This window comes from Stenella coeruleoalba, assembly GCF_951394435.1.
Source record: "Stenella coeruleoalba genome assembly, chromosome: 3".
NCBI classification, from domain to species: domain Eukaryota; kingdom Metazoa; phylum Chordata; class Mammalia; order Artiodactyla; family Delphinidae; genus Stenella; species Stenella coeruleoalba.
In genome coordinates this window covers 133,671,741-133,694,160 of record NC_137148.1, presented here as the reverse complement: position 1 = coordinate 133,694,160, position 22,420 = coordinate 133,671,741, and the positions used below count along the sequence as shown (strand labels likewise).

Below are 22,420 nucleotides of genomic sequence, written 5' to 3'. Positions count from 1 at the left end.
CCTGGGAGATAATTCTCCTTCTCTTTAGCCCCAGAGTCATTGCTGTAGGGACTCTGTAATAACAGTTACTCCAATAGCTGAATTCCGGAACCTCCTTCAAGTTCTTTTAGCACTGAGCTCTTGACAAGGGGGGGACTAAGTTTAACCTTTGTATCACACCCTGTGTACAGGGGCTTTGAATATAATTACTCATTAGTTCAAGAAGAAGTCACAGGAGTAAACAGGGGCTCATTTCTCCTCCTAACCACCCAGCATCCTCCTCTTCAAGACTGAAGCCCTTAGAAACAGAGACACTAGGAGGCCTCTGGCCGTGCTTACTATTTTCAGCCTTGAGTAACACTTCAATTAACCACTGGAGTAATAAGAAGTGAGCCCCAGCAGTCTTGAGGCAGTGGATTTTAATTGCAGTTATAGTCAGGACCATCAGTAAAGCCTTGGGAATCATCATTTACAGATACCGTTCTTCTGGAGGTACATATCATAACTGATGATGTTCAACAATTTAAGAAACCAAAAGCAATTCTATTTTCGCCTTCCTTAGATATCGTTAAAGTCCAGCATAGTTCCAGCCTGCACATAGCACTTACTCAAGTTTAACTACATGTACTTGTCCAAAAATATAAATATACACATACATTTGTATACACACACACCAAACACATACACAGACATACAGGGACATACATACGACAATAAGTCTCTTTGTTCACTCAGTGTTCCTTTTACTTTCAAATTAGATATTTATTGTCCTTTGCCCTAGGGAAAGGGAAGCCACAGCCAAAAGACAAAGAGAAACACAAGTGGTTAATTTCTGGCTTTTGTGTTTCTAAGAGCCCAGGCCTTGGCAACTTAAAAGAGTTTCAAGGGTAATTTTGACTCTAGGCAGTTTTTGTTTCATGTGCTGACTTTACAACCTAGCCCTGAAAAAGCCACCTCTGTCCACAGCCTTCTCTTTAAGCAGAGACTTTCATCCTGATCAGAAAGTCGATTTCCAAGGCCACTCAGCAGGATCTAACCCAGAGCGTTGGTCTTAAACCAGTACAATGAATTGGAATAAGAAGAGCCAGCCAGAGGTTACCAAGTTCAGCTCTGTACCTCCAAGCAGGTCATATTCACAAGGGTGCAGACACCATTTTTCACTGTATTTGTGCCGGGAAGCACCCCAGGCTCCCATTCACCAATTACCATGACACCATTTAGAAGAGAATGCCAGGAGACCAAAAAGAGGGGGAAAGCCATTGTCATCACTCTTCTCAGGAATACCTGGCTTCACAATTTATACTTAACTGCTGACACTTGAAAAGTCAAACATTTTGGTGAAATGAATCAAGTGTAGTGTTTCTTTTATGAGATCCCCTTGCAGGAAAGGGAGGTTTCGCACCTCGTGGAGACCAAGCTTGGTTATCCATCATAGTAAAGTCAGCTGTCCTAGCCAGCTTCTCAGAGGTCACGCGATCGAATCAGCAGCTCTTACAACTATATTATTGCTTACGGAACAGTAATTGAGGCACCAGATAAAAATTACCTGGTCTAATAGGCAGTGAACAATTTTCAGTCAATAAAATTATAAGCCAAATCATTCATTTCATAACACTCTGGCTAATTTATTTGTTGACCTTTTAATTTCCATAGCTCTTCAGTGGTATTAACTGCAACTCAGACAAAATCTCTTGTTCATTTCACTTTCATTGATTTTTTTTTTTTCTTTTTCCCATTGAGGCAATAACAGCTGCCTGAAAACAGCCTTTTCCTTTCCACTGTAAAAGTCAGTCATGTAAGTTAGTGTGTCTTACGTTGATGTAGCAGCGTTAGCTTACAACCTACCTTAATTTCATGTGATTCAGAAGTCTTCCACGTTTGTAACAAAGGCAAAGCTTTTGGGCGCGTCTCCAGCCACGCGGCACGATGATACCTAATCATATGTTTGAGAAGTAAGAGGGGTGTCATCTAATCTGAACACAAAATCATCTTTAAAATTAGAGGAGGTTCAGAAGCCCACCCCCTTCAAGCCCCTGCATTTTCTTTAGACTAGAACACTTCCGATGCCTCTTGTGTGAATAGCAGTAGACCCTTTTAAAATATTTGATTCCTTTGTTTTGAATATTTCTGCAGATTTTGATTATGGTTTGAATTTTATGTTTCTTTAAAGACTATGGGCAATGAGTGTGCACTAGAATGTTCGTTCGGTAAGCTTCAGCTGAAGCTTCTTCTATAATAAAATGCTATGAAGTCTTCAGAATGCAGGGTTGTAAAATATAATTGTTACACATTTGGCATTTTATGCCTCCCTAGAACTAACCACTTGCTACCTACACCTCATCTATGCTCCTCCTTTCCATTTCAATTTACTCTAAAGTGGTCCTTAGCCATAATGAGAATGCCCCTTTCAGCGGAAACATGTTTAATTATATCCATGCTAGATGAGAGTGACTCCTCTCGGTCATAGGGCTTCTGAGTAAAGCGTGTTTAAAGTGTGACAATAAAGGTTTCTAATGATCTGCGGTAAGCTCTTCGAGAAGTTCATATTACCAGAAAAAATGAAAAATTTAAGGAATGTCTCAGAGGATCGGAAGCTAAACAGTGCTCAAGTATTATTTTGGTTTGTTTTACCCCTTCCCTCACTGCCCTCATTCTATGATTTTTTAGGATGCAAAGTCTACCACTGTGGAATTTTCCATTTGGCTGAATAAACACAACGGAAGTTGGGACATAATACTACCCTCCACAGAAATACCTCTCAGTCAACTACTATTTATTGCATTGTACATCCAGCTCTGCAGGATATGGGCTGCCAGAAACTTCCAATCACTTTTTCAGCTTTTAGACTTTCCAATCAGTAGTTTCAGAAGCAAGTGGGGAAAGAGCTAGAAGTTAAAGGCTAGTAAGCTGAATATACTGTTTAAAATTTGGACCCAATAGTAAACTCCAACGTGAGGAGGTGAACGGATCCAGTGCTGATTTCAGTGCCGATAGGTGCTTATCGACTTTAAATCAGGAGTGATTTTGCCGGTCCTCTTCATTTTGTTTTGCTGATATTTGAACCCACTGTATCTTGAATCTCCTGATAGGGCAAAGTAGAGTGGTGATAAATGGGCGACAGGGCAATGTGCAGTGACAGGAAAGTATTGTACTTCTTTCTCGGGAATCACCCAGGTCAACTTGACTTTGATAATTGACGTTTACGTTTAGCTTCTGTTTTCTTCTTCGTCCCTCAAAACATTATTTTCTAACTGAGGGAGCATAAAGCCAAGCACAGGTTGTCTTCCCAAATTACAGAAGCATCCCTGGGCTTGAATTTTATGAGGGAGTTCCCAGAGTCTCAAAATCTGATCCTGAGATTTGAAATTAATGTTGTGTTGGTAAACGGGTAACCCATCTGGCTTTATGAGTTGGTCTACATGTGCTCTGAATGAAAGAGAGTTCAGGCCATCTCCCCTGCTCATCTGGGTTTGAATGACTCAAAACATGGAACTGGGTTTATAAATGGGCTCAGTATTGGGTGGTTAGACAGCCTTCCCGCCTTCCCGTTCTCTCTGGAAGGCTAGGTGGGCCCAGTGAATATGAGATTATTAGCAACACATTTGAGATCAGATGCTGCAGAGAAGATTCACATGGAAGGTGATTAATCCTCAGCGGGTTTACTGTCATGAAATGGAAGGAAAGGTGAATGAGCCATGTCTGCATATCAGACGTGATACGCCTGGTTCCTAAGAGTGTGCAAATACCTAAGTATTTCTAAGAGCCTAGGAGTATAGTTAATAAAAGGCTGACGTACATCAAGACAAACCTCATGTTGTTAGCAGCCTATAACTTGAGATAATGTCTGTACCCGACATGATTCATTATATTAATCACAAAATTAAAATGTAAGTACAAGCCAGCAGGAGTGAAGGAGCAAATTCACTTAAAAAAAAAAGTGGTATTAAAAAACCCCCCAGTGATCAAGACTTGACCTTTGGGAATTTATATATTGGATTTAAAGGTCTAGAGCCAAATGCAGCACCAAATTTAAGTCTTCTGCTTTTATAAACTATGCCAAATACACGACTTGGTCATTTCCTCATGTAAATTAAGCACGTGCTCTTAAAAATCAGTAATGATCTTAGAATGAGCTCTTCAACAAGAATTTCTCAAGGGCTGTAGTTTGCTGAACATAGTGCTAGGGGCTTAGAGAAGGAGATTAGGACCTCAAAGAGCCTGTAGTCTGGTTGTGGAGATTGTAGGCTCACACATTTAAGACCAGAGCAAAATGACCCCCCAGTGTCCACTTCTGTGCAGTGCTGGGCAGTGCATTCAGCACTATTTTTCAGAGGAATGAGAGAGGTTAGGAGCTGGGGTCTCAGTGAAGGTGGAATTAGTTCTGATACGATAGTGTAATTATGAAGAGCTCAGGCTCTGATGTCTAACAGGCCTGAGATTGAATCCCTGCTCAGCCATTCATTAGTTGTGTGACGTCAGGGCAAGTTGGCGGACCTCTCTGAGTCTCAGTTTCCTCGTCTGCCAAATGGCGATACGGAGTCTCACCACAAAGACTGAATGAGTTAATGTTTTCCTTTCCATAAACAACAGTTATGTTTTCCACTACTCTACCACCACCACCAGCACCACCTTCATTATCAGGCCCTAGAGGATGGGAAGATATTGTAAATGGGCACAGACTGAAGCCAGCTTCCCAAATAAAGGCAAAATGAGTAAAGGTATGGAGATAGGAAGGAGCCCAACATGTTACTTCCAGGCTGGAGAGGACTAACTAGCCCAGAATAGAGGGCAGTTCTTCAGATGTTTAGGGAGAGGAGATTGGATAAAGAGGATAGGACCGGATGGTGGCGGAAATCTTTTGCAATTCCCACAGAACGCCGTACCTTAATTCTGGGAAGACAGGGTGCCTTGAAAGGTGCTGGAGAGTAATATCAGTGTGTGACTGCTGGGACAAGAGAAAGTTCAAAACTTATTTGCTAATTGATTGGGTTGCAACATACGAAGTAAAGCCAAGTCATCTCTCTGCATTTGTAGCCCATTCAGCACTTTCATTATAAAGGTTCCAAAACATGGTAAAACTTGTACCAATTATACTTGAACTGTTTCTCGAACCCCACTCATCCTTGAATCTTCCTAGTGTTCCTACTAACTCTAAGCAGATTTAGTATGGTTCATCCATTTTTTTTTTTTCTCTCCAGATCTCCATTCACATAATCATCAGTCGATGGTCATAGCAAGGCAGGTAAAGACAGGTTTTAATTGAGAAAGGAAATAGGTCAGCAAAGAGTTGTTGCCGTTTTTAAGGACTATACATTTTCTCTTTCTTTAAGAGAGAAGAAATCCAAAGCCATGAAAAGAAAAATAGTCTGACTCAGGATGTAGGTTGGAGAACAAGCATTAGCTCTATAAGGAGACTCTGAGGCTTTTCACTATTTAGGGTAGTGGTATTTGTCTTCTTAATTCCCCAATGGGATATGTATTTTTTTTAATCCAAGGATAGGATTAATTATCTTGGAAGAGTCTAATCTCTACCCTCATGTTTTAGACCGCAAGCAGCGAGACGTTTTAAACATTATGAAAAGAAGAGACAATCTCTCCTGACAAATAAATGCTTTGAAAAATTAGATATTAGTACTTGTCAAGTGCTCTCTCTTTTCAGAAATATTAAAATTGCATATTAGAATGGAAGGATCCTTACACGATGCTCCCTCCTAATGTCGCAAAAAATAAGACTTTAGGAACAATTTCAGAGACAAAAGATTATATGAAACATGCAGCTTGTCCCCTTATGGGAAATTTCTCTCTTTAACATCCCAGGCTCAATCATTTCCTAATGTGAAATTACAGAATTTTCAAATTACCATATAAAACTGCAAAAAAATTACACTTGTGACCACCGAAGAGATAGCATATACTATCAGTTTGATTTTAAGAGGCATACATCTTTTATACTACCTGTCATTTTTATAATGCCTTTTACAAATTTAATCAATACATTTTAACATTCTATATACTTTAAGTGCAATATACAATAAATATTCAAGTTTCATCTTAAACATGCTTTAGCCTTTAAATTGTTAAAACTGCAGTGCCCTTTCAATCTACTTACATAATGTCATAAAATATACATTTCAAGGTAAATGAAGTCAGCTACTTCAATTTAGTCCCTCAAACTGGTAGTAAATGAGAGGTTAACACTATGGTGCCAAAACCATTATTGAGTAAATTTAGCACCTTGGACAGCTCTGTAAAATCTTTATTGCTTTCCTGACCTGCTCGTCATGTTCTGTCTGTGTGTTCAGTGGCTCTCAGCTCTGATTGAAAGGCAATATATTAGATCCCCAACACAAACACGCTTGGGGGCTAGTTCACTGGGAGCATAATGACATGGAGGTGAGAGCAATTTTCTGGTCACCGAAATCCAAGCACCTTGCAGGTCCGCTGCACTAACTCACAGAGGACCCAGAAATTTCCTTTCTCCTTCCCATTTGCAGAAATAACTAATGGAAGCTGAATCACATTGGCAAAGCTGAGCCAAAAGTGGACCCTCCCTTAAACCCCACAGTTGATACCACGATGAAGGACATTTTAAAATAGGCGAGATATCATTTAAGGGAGTCACTTCCAGGACACAACATCAGATTCACGCACTGTCCTCAAGACTGCTGGTCTGAAGCAATGCTGGCTGCTGACCCACCTACAGTGGCAACGTGCCTAGTAGAAAGCACGTCCGGGCTCTTTGTATTGAAGGAGGCGGCAACTCTAGGAAGTGAGATGCACAAGCTTCATTTTCAGAGGACTGAATGGTGATGAGAGCCCTGGGTACTGAATAAGGAGAAAAAGGAACACTGTAGATTATGTTATTGAAAAATGTTATCACCAAAAATATATCGGTTTAAAATATACAGCCTACACTGATAGTTGGAATTTTTCAGGCACAAAAACTTCAAAGATCTTGGAGTTTATTGTGGAGTTTACCTTCCCTCATCCCTGGTTCTGTGAAATTAATTAAAAGAAGAAGCACTGCTCTAAATCCTCAGTGATACTGTTCCAAGATTGAAGTTTGCAAGTGCAGTTTCTGACTGCACCTTATCTTGCTTTTGACAGAGACTTGTATTTTTTTTTCCCTGAAATGAAAAGAAAAATACCTTCTCTGCCAAGCCCAAACACTGGCATAAATATTTATTTGAAGAAATAAATGAATATAGACCCAGAGAAGTCAAATTTTGGTAAATAAACTAACCTGATCCTGTTTTGTTTTCATCTTTCCTAAGAGCCAGATAAAGCCGTGAGGTTTTAGTGAAGGCAGCACAAGCTGATTGGATCTGGGGATAGGGTTTACTGTGCCCATACCATAGTAAATTATTAACTGCTGTTGTCAGACAGCACTGCAAACAAACAGTGGTAGATTATCTTGTAGCTTGCATTAAAAAAAATAAATTATTTCAGATGTATTGATTCAAACCCCATTGATTATATAATGTTTTTCACTCCTTATATGAAAAATAACAGAACTGTTTTATAAATGGGGTCTAGCAGCTTAAGGCAAGCATAAATGTTTATTGAGAACTGAAAACCCCTCTATCTCATTTTTGAATTTAGGACATTATATATGTCACAAGTAGTTACTGCAGTATGACAACTATTTTATCTTATAGAGAATTTAAAATCGAAAAATGCTAATATGTATCTAAAAGCGTGTCATTTCAAGAGTTGTTCAAGAATTTTTGAAGAGGCTATGGTGACAGCAAAATGAATGCAATTATATCCCTATTTTCTGATCAGCGTCTGCAGTATGTGAAAATTGAACAGCACTGCTTCTCCATGCAGAACTCTATTGTGTAAAATGTTTAAAGTTAAACTTCTTTTTGAAACTTTACCCACAGCAAAAAAAATTATAAACATATCTTCTTGCAAATCACTTCTGATAACCACACCACGCCTTCATGTTTGCTCCTCTGATAAACCTCCATTTTATTTGTATCAAGCTTAACTTTCCTTTTCACATTCCAGTATAAATGAATCTGCAGAAAATTAGGGCTGAATGAAGAGGGAACGATTTCTTGTGGTTAGAATGAAAAAAAATTACCACCACACACATTTTTGTAGAGCGCCCTATATTATTAGAAACAAGCATGCTAGCTAAATATGGAAGCCCACCTAAACGAAAAGGAAACATTTTTTTCTTCACCTGGAGTGAACAGTGGAGCATGTATCTAGAAGGAGAATGAATGAGCAAATGGGGAAAATGACAAACAATACTGAAATAGCAAAGAATTGCCAGAAGAGAAACAGACTCTGCCGGTCATGAAAATTGGTGCAGAGGGAGCTTCCAGGGGCAGGGAGAATTCTTTTGTGAGAAACTCTGACAAAACAGTGCATTGCCCCAGTAGATGGGTTTACTACATCGCTCCCTTATATCATGACTCTGCCGTGCAAGGGAGATAAACAAAAGAAGTTGAATGCTACATGCTTCTAGTTGCTGAAGATTGATTGGACATCTCTTGAAAATGACCTGTCTGATAAGGTCATGGTTCCTGGAATAAGCAGTTAAGTGCAAAATAAACACATCTCAGGGATTCATAACATGCACCAACTGACATCCATCATAGTAATCTAGTAAATGACCTCGCAATTGTATTCAGCAATAAACATATGAGTGCTTTATCGTGCTTATGGCGCACTATTGAGTGATGTATTTTGTCTTGCAGTACCAATGATGCTCACCTTTTGACTTGATTAAGTGTGTACGTGAATAGGGATACATTGGTGATTTAATGCCATTCGGGGGTTCTTTTAAAGCAGTGCGTTGGCAAAGGATGGCCAGAGGAAAGTGGTACGTGATCATGTGAAAAGATAATGACATCCTGCCTTCACTCAGAGGATTGTATCTGTTTTTCTCCTTGACAGGAAGTGATACTCAAAAGGGCTGCAGATCTGGTGGAAGCGCTGTATGGGATGCCACACAACAACCAGGTGAGCATAGTGGGTTTCGAACCTTCCACATTCAACTGAAGTGCCTGGAGTCCTTATTAGAATGAAAAAGTATGAAAAATATAAAAGTTCTTGCACGAGTTCAGTGTATAAGTCATTCGGACCTAACGGGTTGCAAGGCCATTCGCGTCTTCTCTCTTCTTTTGTAAATCTTTTAACGCCTTTTCTAGGGAATAATTTTTTCTTACGAGAAAAGGTACTTTATTTAAAAGGACTCTTCTGTGGGAATGTAGTTCATCACTGAAGAAGAGAGTTACCGGTGCTTGGTTTTATTCCTCTCAGGTTTTCAAGAAAATTTAGGAGGAAAAGGGGGATTTAATTTCTTCTCCTAAAAAGTGTAATGAGGCCTGAATATTGTCTGCTTCTATTTCGTAGAGCAACTCCATGTATCTGACTCAACTTGCTCAGGAAACTGAGTCTGAGAAATCCTCCTTCCTTGCTTGTGTCATTTGTATCAGTGTCCAAGGGACACAGTCCCATTAATACTCAGGGACACAGGTCATCATGTAAACTTGCCCTTAACTTCATCTGGGGAGATGAGTTGCAGGGTGTGTCTGTGTGTGTGTGTGTGTGTCTGTGTGTGTGTGTGTGACCCCAGAGTTCTCTGTGTTACCTGTGGGGAAGGAAAGGCCCAGGTTGCTGTCCTGTACTGCGAGGTAGTATAGAGGGGACTGGCTGAGTTAATAGGCTTTCAGAGTCAGACGAACAGGGTTATGCAGCCCAGCTCTCTCCTTAAATAGGTAAGTGTCCTGAAGTGAGGTCTTGGCCTCTCTCAGCCTCAGTTGCCCCATCCGTGGTATGGGCGTGATGATGATGAGACTGAACACCCAGGTTGGTTGAGAGGGTTGCAGAAGTTAGTGCCGTTAACCGCGGAAAGCCCTAAGCACGGCCTGTAGTAAACACTTGGAACGTGGTACGCCTGGGAATCTGACTGGGCAGCTAAGGGGGATGTTCCTGTTACTTTTCAGGAGATTATTCTGAAGAGAGCAGCTGACATCGCAGAGGCCCTGTACAGTGTCCCCCGCAACCACAGCCAGCTCCCGGCCCTCACTAACACCTCGGTCCACGCGGGAATGATGGGCGTGAATTCCTTCAGTGGACAACTGGCTGTGAATGTCTCCGAGGCGTCGCAGGCTACCAATCAGGGTCAGGAGCCCCACTCTTCCCCTCCCCATTTCCCTGCCCCTTCCCAACCTCAAGCTACCCCACCCCCATTTATTTGGCACAAAACAGTGTTTATTTTTAAAAAGGCTTTTTTTCCCCCCCCAAAAGGGGGAGATTCCTAGTCTGTGTGTATCAGATATTACTGTAGAATTTTGGTTCTAGCCATCATGTCTGGTAATTTGGTGGAGGTGCTAGAAAGAATGCATGCATTTAGTTACCTCACCATTTGACTTTTCACTGTAAACCATGAATGACAGATCACAAGGAGGGGTGGAACTAAAGTTCTGGAGGGGCCAAAGCACATCATCCTTGCCCAGGGAGTAGGAACCGGTTACCTCCAGGGTAGTATGTCTCTTAGATTGGGATTTATTTCTGTTCCCAAATGATAAGTGATTGATAGGTCCTGCATTGCCACTTCTCACAGGCCCGCTAAGTATCTATGATCTCCTGAGAAATGTGTCTTTTGCTCGCTTCCCATTTTAATCACGGAGCTAGCACCACCAATCCAGCCATGAACCACCTGGCCCCTTCCCTTCAGGATGCAGCGATGGGGCAAGAAACAGAGACCTTCCTTTCCCCAAGCTTCTCAGACCCGCCACCCATCCGCCACCCACCCAACCTCATCCTTGGTTTTGCCCCCGCCCCTCAGGTTTCACCCGCAACTCAAGCAGCGTATCACCACATGGGTACGTGCCGAGCACCACCCCTCAGCAGACCAACTATAACTCGGTCACCACGAGCATGAATGGATACGGCACTGCCGCCATGTCCAATTTGGGCGGCTCCCCGACCTTCCTCAATGGCTCAGCTGCCAACTCGCCCTATGCCAGTAAGTAGAGATGTGTGTCCTGTGTTTCTGCACACTTTTGCTCTAAGAACTGGGCGTCGTGCTGTGTGGCCCACTGTGCAGGTCTCCCCGGTCCCCAGTCTGAGGGCCCCTGCCCCGCCAGGTGATGGGACCAAAGCCAGCACTGTCCCCGGCAGGAATCTCTGCCCTCCTTGCTCACCGTCCTCCCCATCTCCCTCACAGAACTCGGCTGCAACCCAAACAAACAGCAGCGTGATGTCATTGCAGGAACCCAAGCTTCCAGTCAGATGGAGTTGGGTTTGACTCTTTCTTCTACCAGTTGCTGACTGGTGGCTGCGGGCAGGTTCATCTCCCCTCTAAACCTCAGTTTTCGTTATCTGTAACATGGGGAAGGAACCAGTACCCGCTCCCATACAGTTGTTGTGAGACTTGGATAAAATAAGGCACGTAATGAGCTCGTCCTGAGGCCTGGCCCATAGGAGATGCATTCAACAAATCTAGGTACTAATCATAAGGACAGAATGATGATATTAAGCGGTGCTGGTAGTACAGCATACTAACAACTATCCAAACTTGAAATCTCTTTTTTTAGTGCTTGGAAAGTTTTTCCCCTTTGTGTTCGATATGTACAAAGAAAAAACGAAAACTGAACAAATCAAAAAACACACTTTATTTTTTTCCAAAAATTTGGCATGATGAAAAAAAATTACACACGCACAAGAAATTGTTCTTTGGTGTCTCGTCCCTGTCTTACAGAAGCTTAGCTTAAAGGATTTTTTTGTGCACTGTTTAGATTGCATCTAAAGAACCTCAGGGAACTGGCATCTCTACATATAAAATGTCATAGGCTGTGTTTGCGCAATCTCTTTGTCGCCCTTTGAGGAGCTTTACATAGAATACCAGGTTCATCTTGGACAATGTGGGTGGCTCTTCCGGTGTATAAAATATGTAAACTCTTAGAATTTTGTGGGATGATAGCCGCTGTGTTGTTTGTTAAATGAAAGAATGGTCATGTTTTTAAAATGAGAGTCTCAGCTAAAAATACGGAAAAGGATGCTTTCTCTGATGATAGTGGAAATGTGGAGTGTGCTAGGCTGTTGAAAAAGGAAAGATCATTCTTGGCCTTTGTGAGAAGTTATTTCTGAAAGTAATACTTAGGGCCATTTACCTTCTTGGTGAATCTGTAGGCTCAGGGTGTCCTGTGTTTCTGCGCATTTTTGCTAAATCTCTATATTTCTTTATTTCTACTTGATCTGCTTGGAATCAGCAGCTTGTTGAACATTTAAAATCCCCCCTAATAATCTGCATAGATTACGTCTGTCTGCTTGAGCATCAGTGTTTGGGGTCAGTTTCACATTAGATTTTGATTCATCAAAAAATTGTTTCTCACAGATCTATCATTTCAGTGTCCTCCCTTCTACTCAATCAATCAGAAAATGTTTCAGTCATGACCTGAAAATTAAAAGGTGGCGTTCTTAATTAAATCAATAACCTAATCGCTACGTGGCAGCAATTCAGTTGAGGGGCTTGGATTGCTGTGTCTTCCCAAGCCCTTGCAGACACCCAGCGACTTGAGCCTGAGATTGCATCCGTTAGACCACGAAACTTCGAACATTTAATTTCCATTAATTGATTTCCTCAGTGCTCACAAATATAGTATTAAATTCTCAAATAGGCTCTCAGATGGGACAGTTTTATCTGCATAAATGCAAATAAAACAATAAACACAAAGCCCAGCTGATTTGACTTTTTGTCTCCATAATATTTAATTATTCATAAACCACTCATGTTGAAAAATTCCAAACAGAATAGAAAATAAAATAAGACATTCCACTGGTGAACACAGTTTCTGGTATAGTGGCTGATATCTAATCATGTTATAACAAACAAATGGAACTGCCTGACTATATTTCACCCCTTCCTCTGGTAACGCCCCCTCCCCAAACTCCCCACCTCTAAGTACACACAATGATCGCATTTGCCAAGGAGATTAATTGCCTTCCTCAGTGAACCAGCAGGATTTCAAGTCTACGAATATTTAAAAAATCAAACCTCCAGTGCAGGAGTTTTGCAATTTAAATGGGTGTTATTATTGAGCGTATTTTCACATTTACAAATCCTCAGAGATGTATAAAAATGCTGGTCTCATTAAAAGAAAAAAAGTACAGTTTAGAAAATGTTTGTGAAAATTCTGATGATGGCGGCTCTGGGTTCTGCTCCATAAAGCATCCAGTGTGTCTGGATTGTGTAGTGCTGAGGGCCGATTACCAGGGGTCATTTCCCCTACCCCCCACCACCCCGATGCCAATTGCTGCCTGTGACCGATTTGATAACCACTTCCCTAACTTTCCAAAGCCAGTAGGCCGAGGCGGAGGCCACCTAACTGGCAATTTGGACTCTGGTGTGCTCATGGGAAGGTGCCTGTCCGATGGCAATCTGTTTGCTTAGCAGGGTAGCCCAGTAGAAAGAGCACTGCATTTGGGTTTGGTTCCTGGCCTCACCTTCCAGCTATGGCCCTGGGGCAAGTCACTGGACTATTTTCTGAGTCTCAGCTCGCTGGGTTTGCTCAGGTGTCAAAAGGATGTAATAGGTCCCAATTTAAGCTTGCTTGGCCAATGACATAGATGAAAAAGATGTGAAGATTCTTGCAGGTGATAAAGCAATATATAAGGTTTATGACATAATGTGAAAAATAATACAGTGAAGGAGGAAGTGCCTAGAATTTGAACTAAGTTGCCTGAAAATCATCAGGCAGGATTCATACTTTTTCCCAGGAGACGGAGGAAATGGAAGGTGAGTGTGTGATGGCACCAGTCCTGAGTGTAGAGGGCTTTCATGTGCTCAAAATCTGTCTCCTAAAGTGACCTGAGATTATTAGCAACTATCAAAAGATGAATGAAAGGCCGGGCAGAGAGGACTGTGGTTGGTGGAGAACGTGCGTCACCCAAACTCTTTCGTCTCCCCAAGCAGCTAGGTTTTCTCTCTCTCTCAACTGCCGAAGGTCTCCTATCATTGCTAATTCACGTCCCCACCACTCCCAGACTGTGAGTATTTACATAAGGCTCCGATCCTGCTGCTTATTAGTTCACACTCATCTCTGTACAGCTCCGCGGGGGATAGAGAGAATTTGAAACTTTGACTTGTAGTCCTGCGTTATTCACACGTGTTGCACGTGGCACACTGTTTACCCGCCTGGCTTCCGACCTACCTCTGTCTGTCTTGTGGAGCATGAAGATACAGTCATATCCTTCAGGAAGCTGTAGCTCCATGGGGAGACAGGCGACACACACACACCACCATCTGCCAGTGCCTTAAGCTGGAATCCTGGTGTTGCCTTCAACTCACTCTTCTTCCTCACACCTCTCCTTCCACTGGTGACCACACTCTCTCAGGTTGGCTTCCTCCTGTCTCTTGTATCCCCAGACCCTTTGCTAGAACCTTAGTTTAGGCCCTACCTGCAATGCTTCCCCTGACACCTCCTCCATGAAGCCTTCTTTGGTGTCCCTTCCCTGCCTCCCCAGAGTTGGCCATACTCACCTTTGAGGCTATCATGTGGTACTCTACCCCTTATAAGAGCGCTCTTGTTTCCTGGCTTGGGGTGCTCTAGCACGCTGCCTGGTACATAGTCGGCCTACAACAAAAGGAAACACATGCTGAGTACCAAATGATGAGAGCAGACAAGACCCTCAGAGTTCAGGGAAGGCTCCTTCTAGAAGGGCGGCCTGAGAAGGATGGGTGTCAGGGTCGGAGCTGAGATGCCTTGTGTCAGGACACCAGGAGAGGCACTGATTTCTCTTTTCCCATTGCCCCTTAGTCGTGCCATCCAGCCCCACCATGGCCTCCTCCACAAGCCTCCCCTCCAACTGCAGCAGCTCCTCCGGCATCTTCTCCTTCTCACCAGCCAACATGGTCTCAGCCGTGAAACAGAAGAGTGCTTTTGCGCCTGTGGTCAGACCCCAGACCTCCCCACCTCCCACCTGCACCAGCACCAACGGGAACAGCCTGCAAGGTAAGCCCCAGGCCCCACCCGGGCCAACCAGACGCCCTGACTCACCTTCCCAGGGCCTGAAGCAGATGCGCCACTGTTGCGAGGGGATCGGCCTGGGGCCTGCCTGCTTCTGTCCACCCTCATCTATTCTGTTCCTTTGTGTTCGCCCTCGTCGGCCCTGGTCCCTGACGCGCCCCCCTCCCCCGCCGCCCCCCGTCCCCGGCATCCCTCCTCTGCTGGAGTTGCCTGAGCAGTTCTCTTTCCAACTCCAGCAATTCTGCTCAGGCCTGGGATTTGCTTGAGAATACTGTTTCCACTTACTAATGCCATGGTTTCTCTTTCCTCTCTCATTCCCTGTGGTCGCCATAATCAGATCAGTCTTTTGTGGACTCTAGCAAGTTCTCCACTGCAGGGTCTCTCCCGGGACTGGCCTTCTCCTGAAGTAGGTTCCCTTCCTGTTGCCTGTGTCAGCATGCACATTTGGTGGGGCTGATAATGGGGAGGGGGTGAGTTGGCCAAGCCAGAGCCCTGAGGCTACAGCATCTTAGACCAAAGACCCAAGACTTACTACTGGGAACCAGAAACCCTGAAGTGCTACTAGAGGACTCTGGTTCATATCAAAACTGTTCGAGTTCCTCCCCCTCATGGAATATGGAAAATAACAGAGTAACCAAATTTGAGGTGACCTTTCTATTCATTGAGAAGAAACCCAACCTTTTAAGACGGGTCCCACCATTTCTTACACTTTTCTTACTGGCACTGAGTTGTGGCGTTGACCCGCATGACCCCCCTCCTTCCCCACAGTGGGATCGTGTGATCAGCACTCAGAGCCCCTACCTTAGAGACGAGAAAGCGAAAGGTCAGCGAGGTCATGGAGTGGCTTGACTTCCGACAGGGGTGGGTGGCAGAGGCTGGCTTCAAACCCAGGCTCAAGAGTTCATCTCCTCCCTCCAGCTTCCAGGCACTTTACTGCTCAGAGCGGGTAAACGGGATGTATCCAGGATTCGTAAGGCAGCTGGCAGGGAAGTAAGATCAATAAAATCATCAGCTGCCATTCCTTGAGCGCTGACCAGTGCTCAGCACTGAGCCTGCCTTATCCTATTTAATCCTCACAACTTCCTGATGAAACATGAGGACAATTATGCTCTCCACTGTACAGAGGATAAAACTGAGGCATAAGGAGAGAAAACACCTGCCCATAGGCATAGCCAGAAACAGTGGGGATGAATATAAACCCTCAGGGTCTATGCCCTAACCCTTAGCCTACCCAGTGCCCCGCGGAGCCTTCCTTCACAGCCGGCTTGCCCATCTTCACTGGTGGAGGTGAGTCACGGAGGTCGAGAGGGGTCAGGGGGGCAGCCCTGTTTCTTGTATCTCTATCTATTTATACTTCTAAACACGTACTCTGTACAGGACACTTTACACTGATGTAAACTTACATCCATTCTCTTGAAGACCCTATGAGGTTGGTACTACTCCCATTATATAGATGAGGAAATCAAGGCCCCGTTGGCTCAAGGTCACATATCTAGTAATAGTGGAGCCCAAACTGAACCCCATCTGTGTGACTCCTGAGCCTGAGCTCCTGCTTCCTTTTCTGACTCCATAAGGGCTCAGCAAGGCACTCCTCGGAGACCTGCTGGCCAGTCTGCCCTGCACAGCCAAGGTCAGTGCCCCTGCCCCCTCCCTGAAATATACATACACTGCAAAGCCGTCTTCTTAGAGGGAAAAGGAAGATAATCGGACTGTGGAACGACATTTCAGGCAACGTTCCTTGTGATAGGAAATGCCCACCCCACAAAGGGGAGCCACCCATTCACGCAAGTCTCTTTTTCCGCTAAAAATAATGCCTTGGCACGCACAGTACACCCCCAGCTGGCAAACTGAGGCTATAACGCTTAAGCGAACGTAACTTATAACGGGTTTAAGTAAGGATAAAACCCATGGAAAGCAGAAATCTACCATTCTTGAACTGCCAATCACAATGCTTGTTAAACACAGACTTGACGTCAGGAAGAAGGTATAACGGGGTTTGTAATCCGCCGTGGAGGGCTGGCGCTTGAGAAGAAAAGGCCCACGGCCCTTGCAGGGTCACAGCTGTATCACTGGCCACCGGTGACTGAAGTGGGCAGCTGTTCTGTGAGGCCGAGTGTCTTTTCATGCCACGTGGGCCAAGGAGGGAACAGGAAGGGACTGAAAGTAGGGACTCAGCTTGAGTTTTAGAACCTCCTGGATCTAGGGAACATCGGGTGGTGTGGGGGGGTGTGTGGGTGTGTACACTTAAGTAATGATGAAATGGCATCAAGACAGGGACACATAGAAAGTCTGTGCATCTGTCACCCCCAGGGCATTTCTAACCCATGTCTGCACAGATTCCGAAAGTACAGAGACTCCTCCCCGCTTCTCATCAGCGGCTGAGTCTCCATCTCGTTTCTAATGCACAGCTCACAGCTGGGAGGGTTTAGGGGGACACGCTTTGTGCTGGATTTGCTATTGTGGATGACGCTGCCCTTTCCTTCTAGTTGAGCACGTGTCCCGGGGACGCTTTCTGGTGGTTTTTGTTTTTCCAGTACTGTCATGTACCAAACGTCCCTAGTTTGGGGGAGGCGGCAGCAGAGGAGGAATGAGTCGAGAAATGAAAGTCACGTTAACTGATACCACCTTGGAAGCTGTCCTCCCTCCTGCCCACTCCACTCTTCACCATCCACCCGCCAGGCAGGGCCCACACACCTGGGGTCACACGTCTGTCCTCTGCACGCTGTCCCTGCGGACACGGGTGAGATGCAGCACGGTTTTCAGGGAGCTCTTGCCTTGGAGTCTCCCCTGAGAAAAGTGACATTCTGACTGGAGGCTGCTAGACCCGTAACTAAAGAATTACTTCATCTTCAGCTGTCTAAATTCCACTTCTATTAAAAAAAAAGAAAAGAAAGGACACAGGTGGGTTGTAGAATTGAGGGTGAGGATCTCTGAAGTGTTGCAGCCCTCCTCCTTTGCATTGTTACAGTAACACCTGCTTCATTTGGACCCACCTCGTTCAGAATTGTGATCATTAAGACAGGGCAGGTGACGAAGGAAGAGTTGGTTAAGCAAACTGACCACATAAACAAGATTAGAGGTGACACATTTAGGTTGTTTTAAGTGTTTTAAAGGTCTTTTTACCTCCAGCTATCACTCTTAATTGTCCATCGTTCTTTTTTTTTTTCAAGCCAACTCCTTAGAGGCCCTTTTCGCTACCAGGCCTTTCTCAGCCTCCTCTGGTGACAGCACTCACGTTTATTCCCCAACAGATACGCACTGTGGTCTCACGTGATGGTGATGACAATGGTCACAGCCACTAATGTGGGAGGGAGGGCTTCTTCCCAGCCTGGCTTTTTCACTGTCTCATGTGTTCCTCCCAACCAGTCTTAGATATAGGCTGTCTATTGTCCCCATTGTACAGATGCAGAAACTGAGACAAAGCCAAGCTGGCTCATCCAGAGTTACGCAGCTAGCACGTAGGGGGAGCTTGGGGTTAAATCCCAGGCTGACTGACTACTGTATCAGCCCTGTGCTAAATGAAATGGTCGTAGTCAAGCCACTGGGCTAGGACCATGTGGACCAGCAAATGCTGACCTTAAAAGCTTTTCCTGCGTTAGGGGAAACATGACACCAGGGGAAAGAAAGCAGATCTGTCTGGGAGAGGCTGGATGCCCAGCTGTGGAAGTTCAGAGGAGGGAAAGATTAGGGAGACTTCAGAGCAGCCTAGTGGAGAAGGGTGCCTTTGCACTGGACCTTGGGTGAAGGTCAAGTAGGATTTGGGTCCAGGGAGATGGGGGAGGAGCATTTCAGGCAGAAGGATCAAGGATAACCTGAGCCAGAGTCATGTGTAGGGGGCTGTGCACCCTTCTGCAGCACAGGCACCAAGAAGCAGGGAGAAGCTTGAACAGGAAGTCCTTACCTGGGAGTCAGAAGTTCCATTCTTTACTGATACTTTAAAATTCAGAGTTTCTACTGTGATTCCAACTGGTTTTCTCTCCCAGGTAGCTAAAACCTTTGACGATTTACGATTCGTCTGAGAAATTTTTTAGGACAAAGCAACTCTATCTCAGTACTTCTGGGATCCCATAGATGTTCTGTTAAAAAAAAAAGAGAAAGAAAATGTTATGGTCAAACAAACCTAGAAGTTGGTGTTTACTGCATCACTGTCTTGGAGTCACAATGCACGTATGTTTAACTAAAGGCTCTGAGACACCCTGCGGTTAAAGAAAAAAAGAGTCTCCCATTCTGTTCTCTGCACCTCTTTGCCCACAGAACACTTTTCCGAATGTTAACACCAGTGAACATCCCATGAAACACTTGGGAAATTCAGACATATTTTGAATTTAAAGACAGAAACACAGAGAAATCTCCTTCCATTCTTATGTAGATAATGTCACTGATCAATCCTGATCTTAGAGTCCCCAAGTGTGTCTGTTTTCAGAGCCCAGAGACCTGAGTCACTTCGTACGCTCAGCTATTGTCCTGGAGACATCCTTTCCCTTCTCCTAAAGATGTGCCCCTACAGCATGGATTCTCCGCAATTTCAGGCCTCAAAGGACTTCACTAATCAAGAGACAGGCAGCCCCAAGAATGCTGTCACCATGCCATTGGACCTGTCCCCAATGTGGGGAGTTGAAACCCCAACCATGTCCCAGACAGTCTCCGCAGCGAAGAATTAAAAACAAAAAGGCCAGAGTGATTTTACAAAAATTGTCCGCACACTGTGCCGCTTTCCTTCCCCACCTCCCTGAAGCGCAGGCTGGCTGGCCTCACCCAACTATCTGCAGCCTGGTAGCAAATCTCCTGGAATTGTCTTTCGCTCCACGCACATGTTCAGTTTGTGCAAGCTCTCCCCCCCATTCTGTTCCTGATTAGCTCCTCATTCTTTCTTACACATATGGTGGTTCAAGGAAGACCACATTCCACCCTCTCGCTCCAAACTCTCCCAGCTCGGCAAAACTTTCCGTTTTGTCTTTGTTCTTATCACACTGAAAAATGCACTGCCTCTCAAGCCAGTAGTTTTCTGCGCTCTGGTCAGGGCACGTGCTCACCCAGCAGCCAGGGGAATGGCAGAGCCTCCTCCGTCTTGTGATGTCTTTGGCACATGTTACTGAGACTGTCGTGTCCTCATGGAAATCTTCATGGGCCCTACTGGGCCAAGTGCGTGTGCCAGTGGCATTTCTGGAACATTCTAAGCCTGAAACACCCATCCCTCTCACCCACGTAAGTAATCTTGGGGATTACAGCACGGATACAAGAAAAACAGCTTCTAACATTCCGGGAGCTTCCCTGTAGTCGTGCAATGAGGTTTCTTTATTAAACGGCCACTTTAGAGGTGCCTAAATTCAGAGGCCACAAAGGGAGCTCCTTTCCCAAAATCTACTCATCCGTGAGGGTTCTGCGTCTGGACTTTAGGAAGTGACCGATGAGATTTAGGGAGCTGTAACCCCCTGATATTATGTGCAAAACTCTGGGTGTAAGTACCTCTGGGGCTTCTTCTGGAGAGAGGTTCCCTGGCTTTTGTTAGACCCCCAGAGGAATCTGAAGGCCAACGAAGCAAAGGTAGGAAACTGTGGGCAGACCACAGCCAGCCCTAGATACCCCCAGATATGTACAGTTGTTCATTTGGTTTTAATTTTAACTTTTTGCTAACACATATAGACTGGGCTATTTTATCTTTTAAAAAATCCACCTGCCCACCTTCTCTAGAAGTAATTGGAAAGCTGGGTGGCTGTGAGCAGGCATTCCTGCACGGCAGCACCAGGGCAGCGTTTAGAGTGCCACCCACCCTACAGACCTCAGTCCACGCTGAGGGGACCTTGCTCACTCATGATCCCAGCCTGGGCTCTCAAGGTGCTGGAGGTTTTGACTCCTGTGTTGCAGACTAAGAAGCAGTTATCTGTGGACTCACAGCACATCACTTAGCTTTGCTTTATAGCTTTTAATGTGGCCCTAATAGAAGTTTTATCTAATTGATCTAACATACTATTCAGGTAGCAGAACACTGAGTAGCTCTTTTTTAAAAAAATTCTGGTCATCTAGAATTTAAAAAAAAAAATCCAGATGTTTTTAGGGCCCAGCTGATACATTCTGGCTGGGTCCACTGACGGTAATAGCAGGAAGTTGGTCAGTTTTCTACTTTGCTTTGTATCATATTGACGCTGCCTGATGTATGCTGCAGGAGACTGCCCTTTAATGCCAGGCACACACAGTAGATTTTGGCGGAAGGCATAAGGAGACACGCTTATTTTGCCAGAGGGTTAGAACTCCCACGGAAAGCCCCGCCTTTAGTAAAGGTGCCTGGACGCACCTACAGCCTGGAGGAAAAGATCCTTAGGGAGGCAGGACCATGCTGAGCTGTCACACCGCAAAGACCCTCTTGCTCCCGCTACCTCCCCCTTGCCTTTGGAGCTACAGCATCTTGAATTCTCAAGGCTTGGATTGAAAGACCCAGCTCCCCATTTCAGTCAAATTCAGGGCTCACTTGAATCTTAAGGGGACTGCATCTCCAGTGGATCCCAAACCTTTGGGGGTTTAAGTTGGTCTGCATTTGGCAAGTGACACTTCCTGTTTCTAAGAAAAATGGCTTATGATGGCTTACAAAAAAGACTCCAGGAGCTTTTGGACTGCGAAACGGCTCTTGCAAAACAACATGTGGATGATTTACGTGTAAATGAATCAGAAACATGTGGATTAAATTTCCTTGTGAATACAGATGGGTTTAAAAATTAACGGAAAAAGTGTTTGGCAAAATACTTTTTTTAAAAAAATTGAATTGAAAATGCCAAGGCTGGGGTAGGGGAAGCAGAGGAACGTGGGGCGCACAGGGCTCACAGCCTCACCTGGCCTTCCGACGTCTGCTGCAGGATTTGTGGTAGTTGGGGCTCGCTTACCAACAAAGGCACATTCTCGCAGACGTGAGAGTTGGGAAGTTTACAGGGTCACTTCCTAGATGCAGTCACCACTGACAAGGACATTCATTTAAATTTAGAATTGCCAACAAAAAGAAAGCAATGACTTCCTCTCTCTGCCTGACAGGATGTTAAGCCATCATTGGGAGCCAAAGATGGCTGCCTCTTGCTTCTAATGTAAGCATCGCTCTCCTCTCCACATACTTCAAAGTTGCCATCTGGAACGCTGCACTCATCCCTTTATTCCTCATACCCATCCTGTGAAGTGTTCCATATCGGATGGTACCTAGTTCATGAGGAAACACAAGCCCGGAGAAATTAAGCAGTTCGCACCGGTCACACAGCTAATTTAGCGGCAGAAGTTAAAAATAACAGCAGCCCACCTCTATTAACTAGGAGCTGATCCGGGCTAAGCACTTCGCACTGGTTGTTTCATTTAAATCTCCAACAACCCTAACAATATCACGGCCCTTGCAAATACCGATACGCTGCATTTCTAGCTGAGGAGGCAGAGAGGTGCAAGGAGACAAGCAACTAGCTTTGGGGGGGGGACATACC

General features: G+C 44.6%; 2 protein-coding genes across 25 annotated transcripts in view; one reads left to right on the top strand and one right to left on the bottom strand.

Moving 5' to 3' along the window:
- Positions 1 to 22,420, top strand: part of EBF1 (EBF transcription factor 1) — a gene marked incomplete at its 3' end in the record, with an annotated part of 499,070 nt that overhangs the window by 473,620 nt on the left and 3,030 nt on the right. For 13 of the 17 annotated variants that reach the window (XM_079918130.1, XM_079918126.1, XM_079918131.1 and 10 more), the window contains 4 exons: positions 8,890 to 8,955; positions 9,942 to 10,119; positions 10,787 to 10,966; positions 14,760 to 14,954. In XM_079918130.1, coding sequence (XP_079774256.1) covers positions 8,890 to 8,955; positions 9,942 to 10,119; positions 10,787 to 10,966; positions 14,760 to 14,954 — 619 coding nt within the window. Of the gene's footprint in view, positions 1 to 8,889; positions 8,956 to 9,941; positions 10,120 to 10,786; positions 10,967 to 14,050; positions 14,098 to 14,759; positions 14,955 to 15,306; positions 15,375 to 22,420 lie in introns of those variants that run through there. The other 4 variants (XM_079918125.1, XM_079918124.1, XM_079918123.1 and 1 more) reach the window with 2 other exon arrangements.
- The window catches only part of LOC307184552 (uncharacterized protein), a 770,349-nt gene continuing 749,169 nt past the window's right edge, over positions 1,241 to 22,420 (bottom strand). For 7 of the 8 annotated variants that reach the window (XR_013827747.1, XR_013827748.1, XR_013827749.1 and 4 more), the window contains 5 exons: positions 18,871 to 19,045; positions 17,664 to 17,839; positions 15,771 to 15,948; positions 14,483 to 14,576; positions 1,241 to 6,804 (listed from right to left, as the gene is read on the bottom strand). The gene's annotated coding sequence lies outside the window, so the exon portion shown is untranslated. Of the gene's footprint in view, positions 6,805 to 14,482; positions 14,577 to 15,770; positions 15,949 to 17,663; positions 17,840 to 18,870; positions 22,149 to 22,420 lie in introns of all 8 variants that reach the window. The other variant, XR_013827746.1, reaches the window with a different exon arrangement.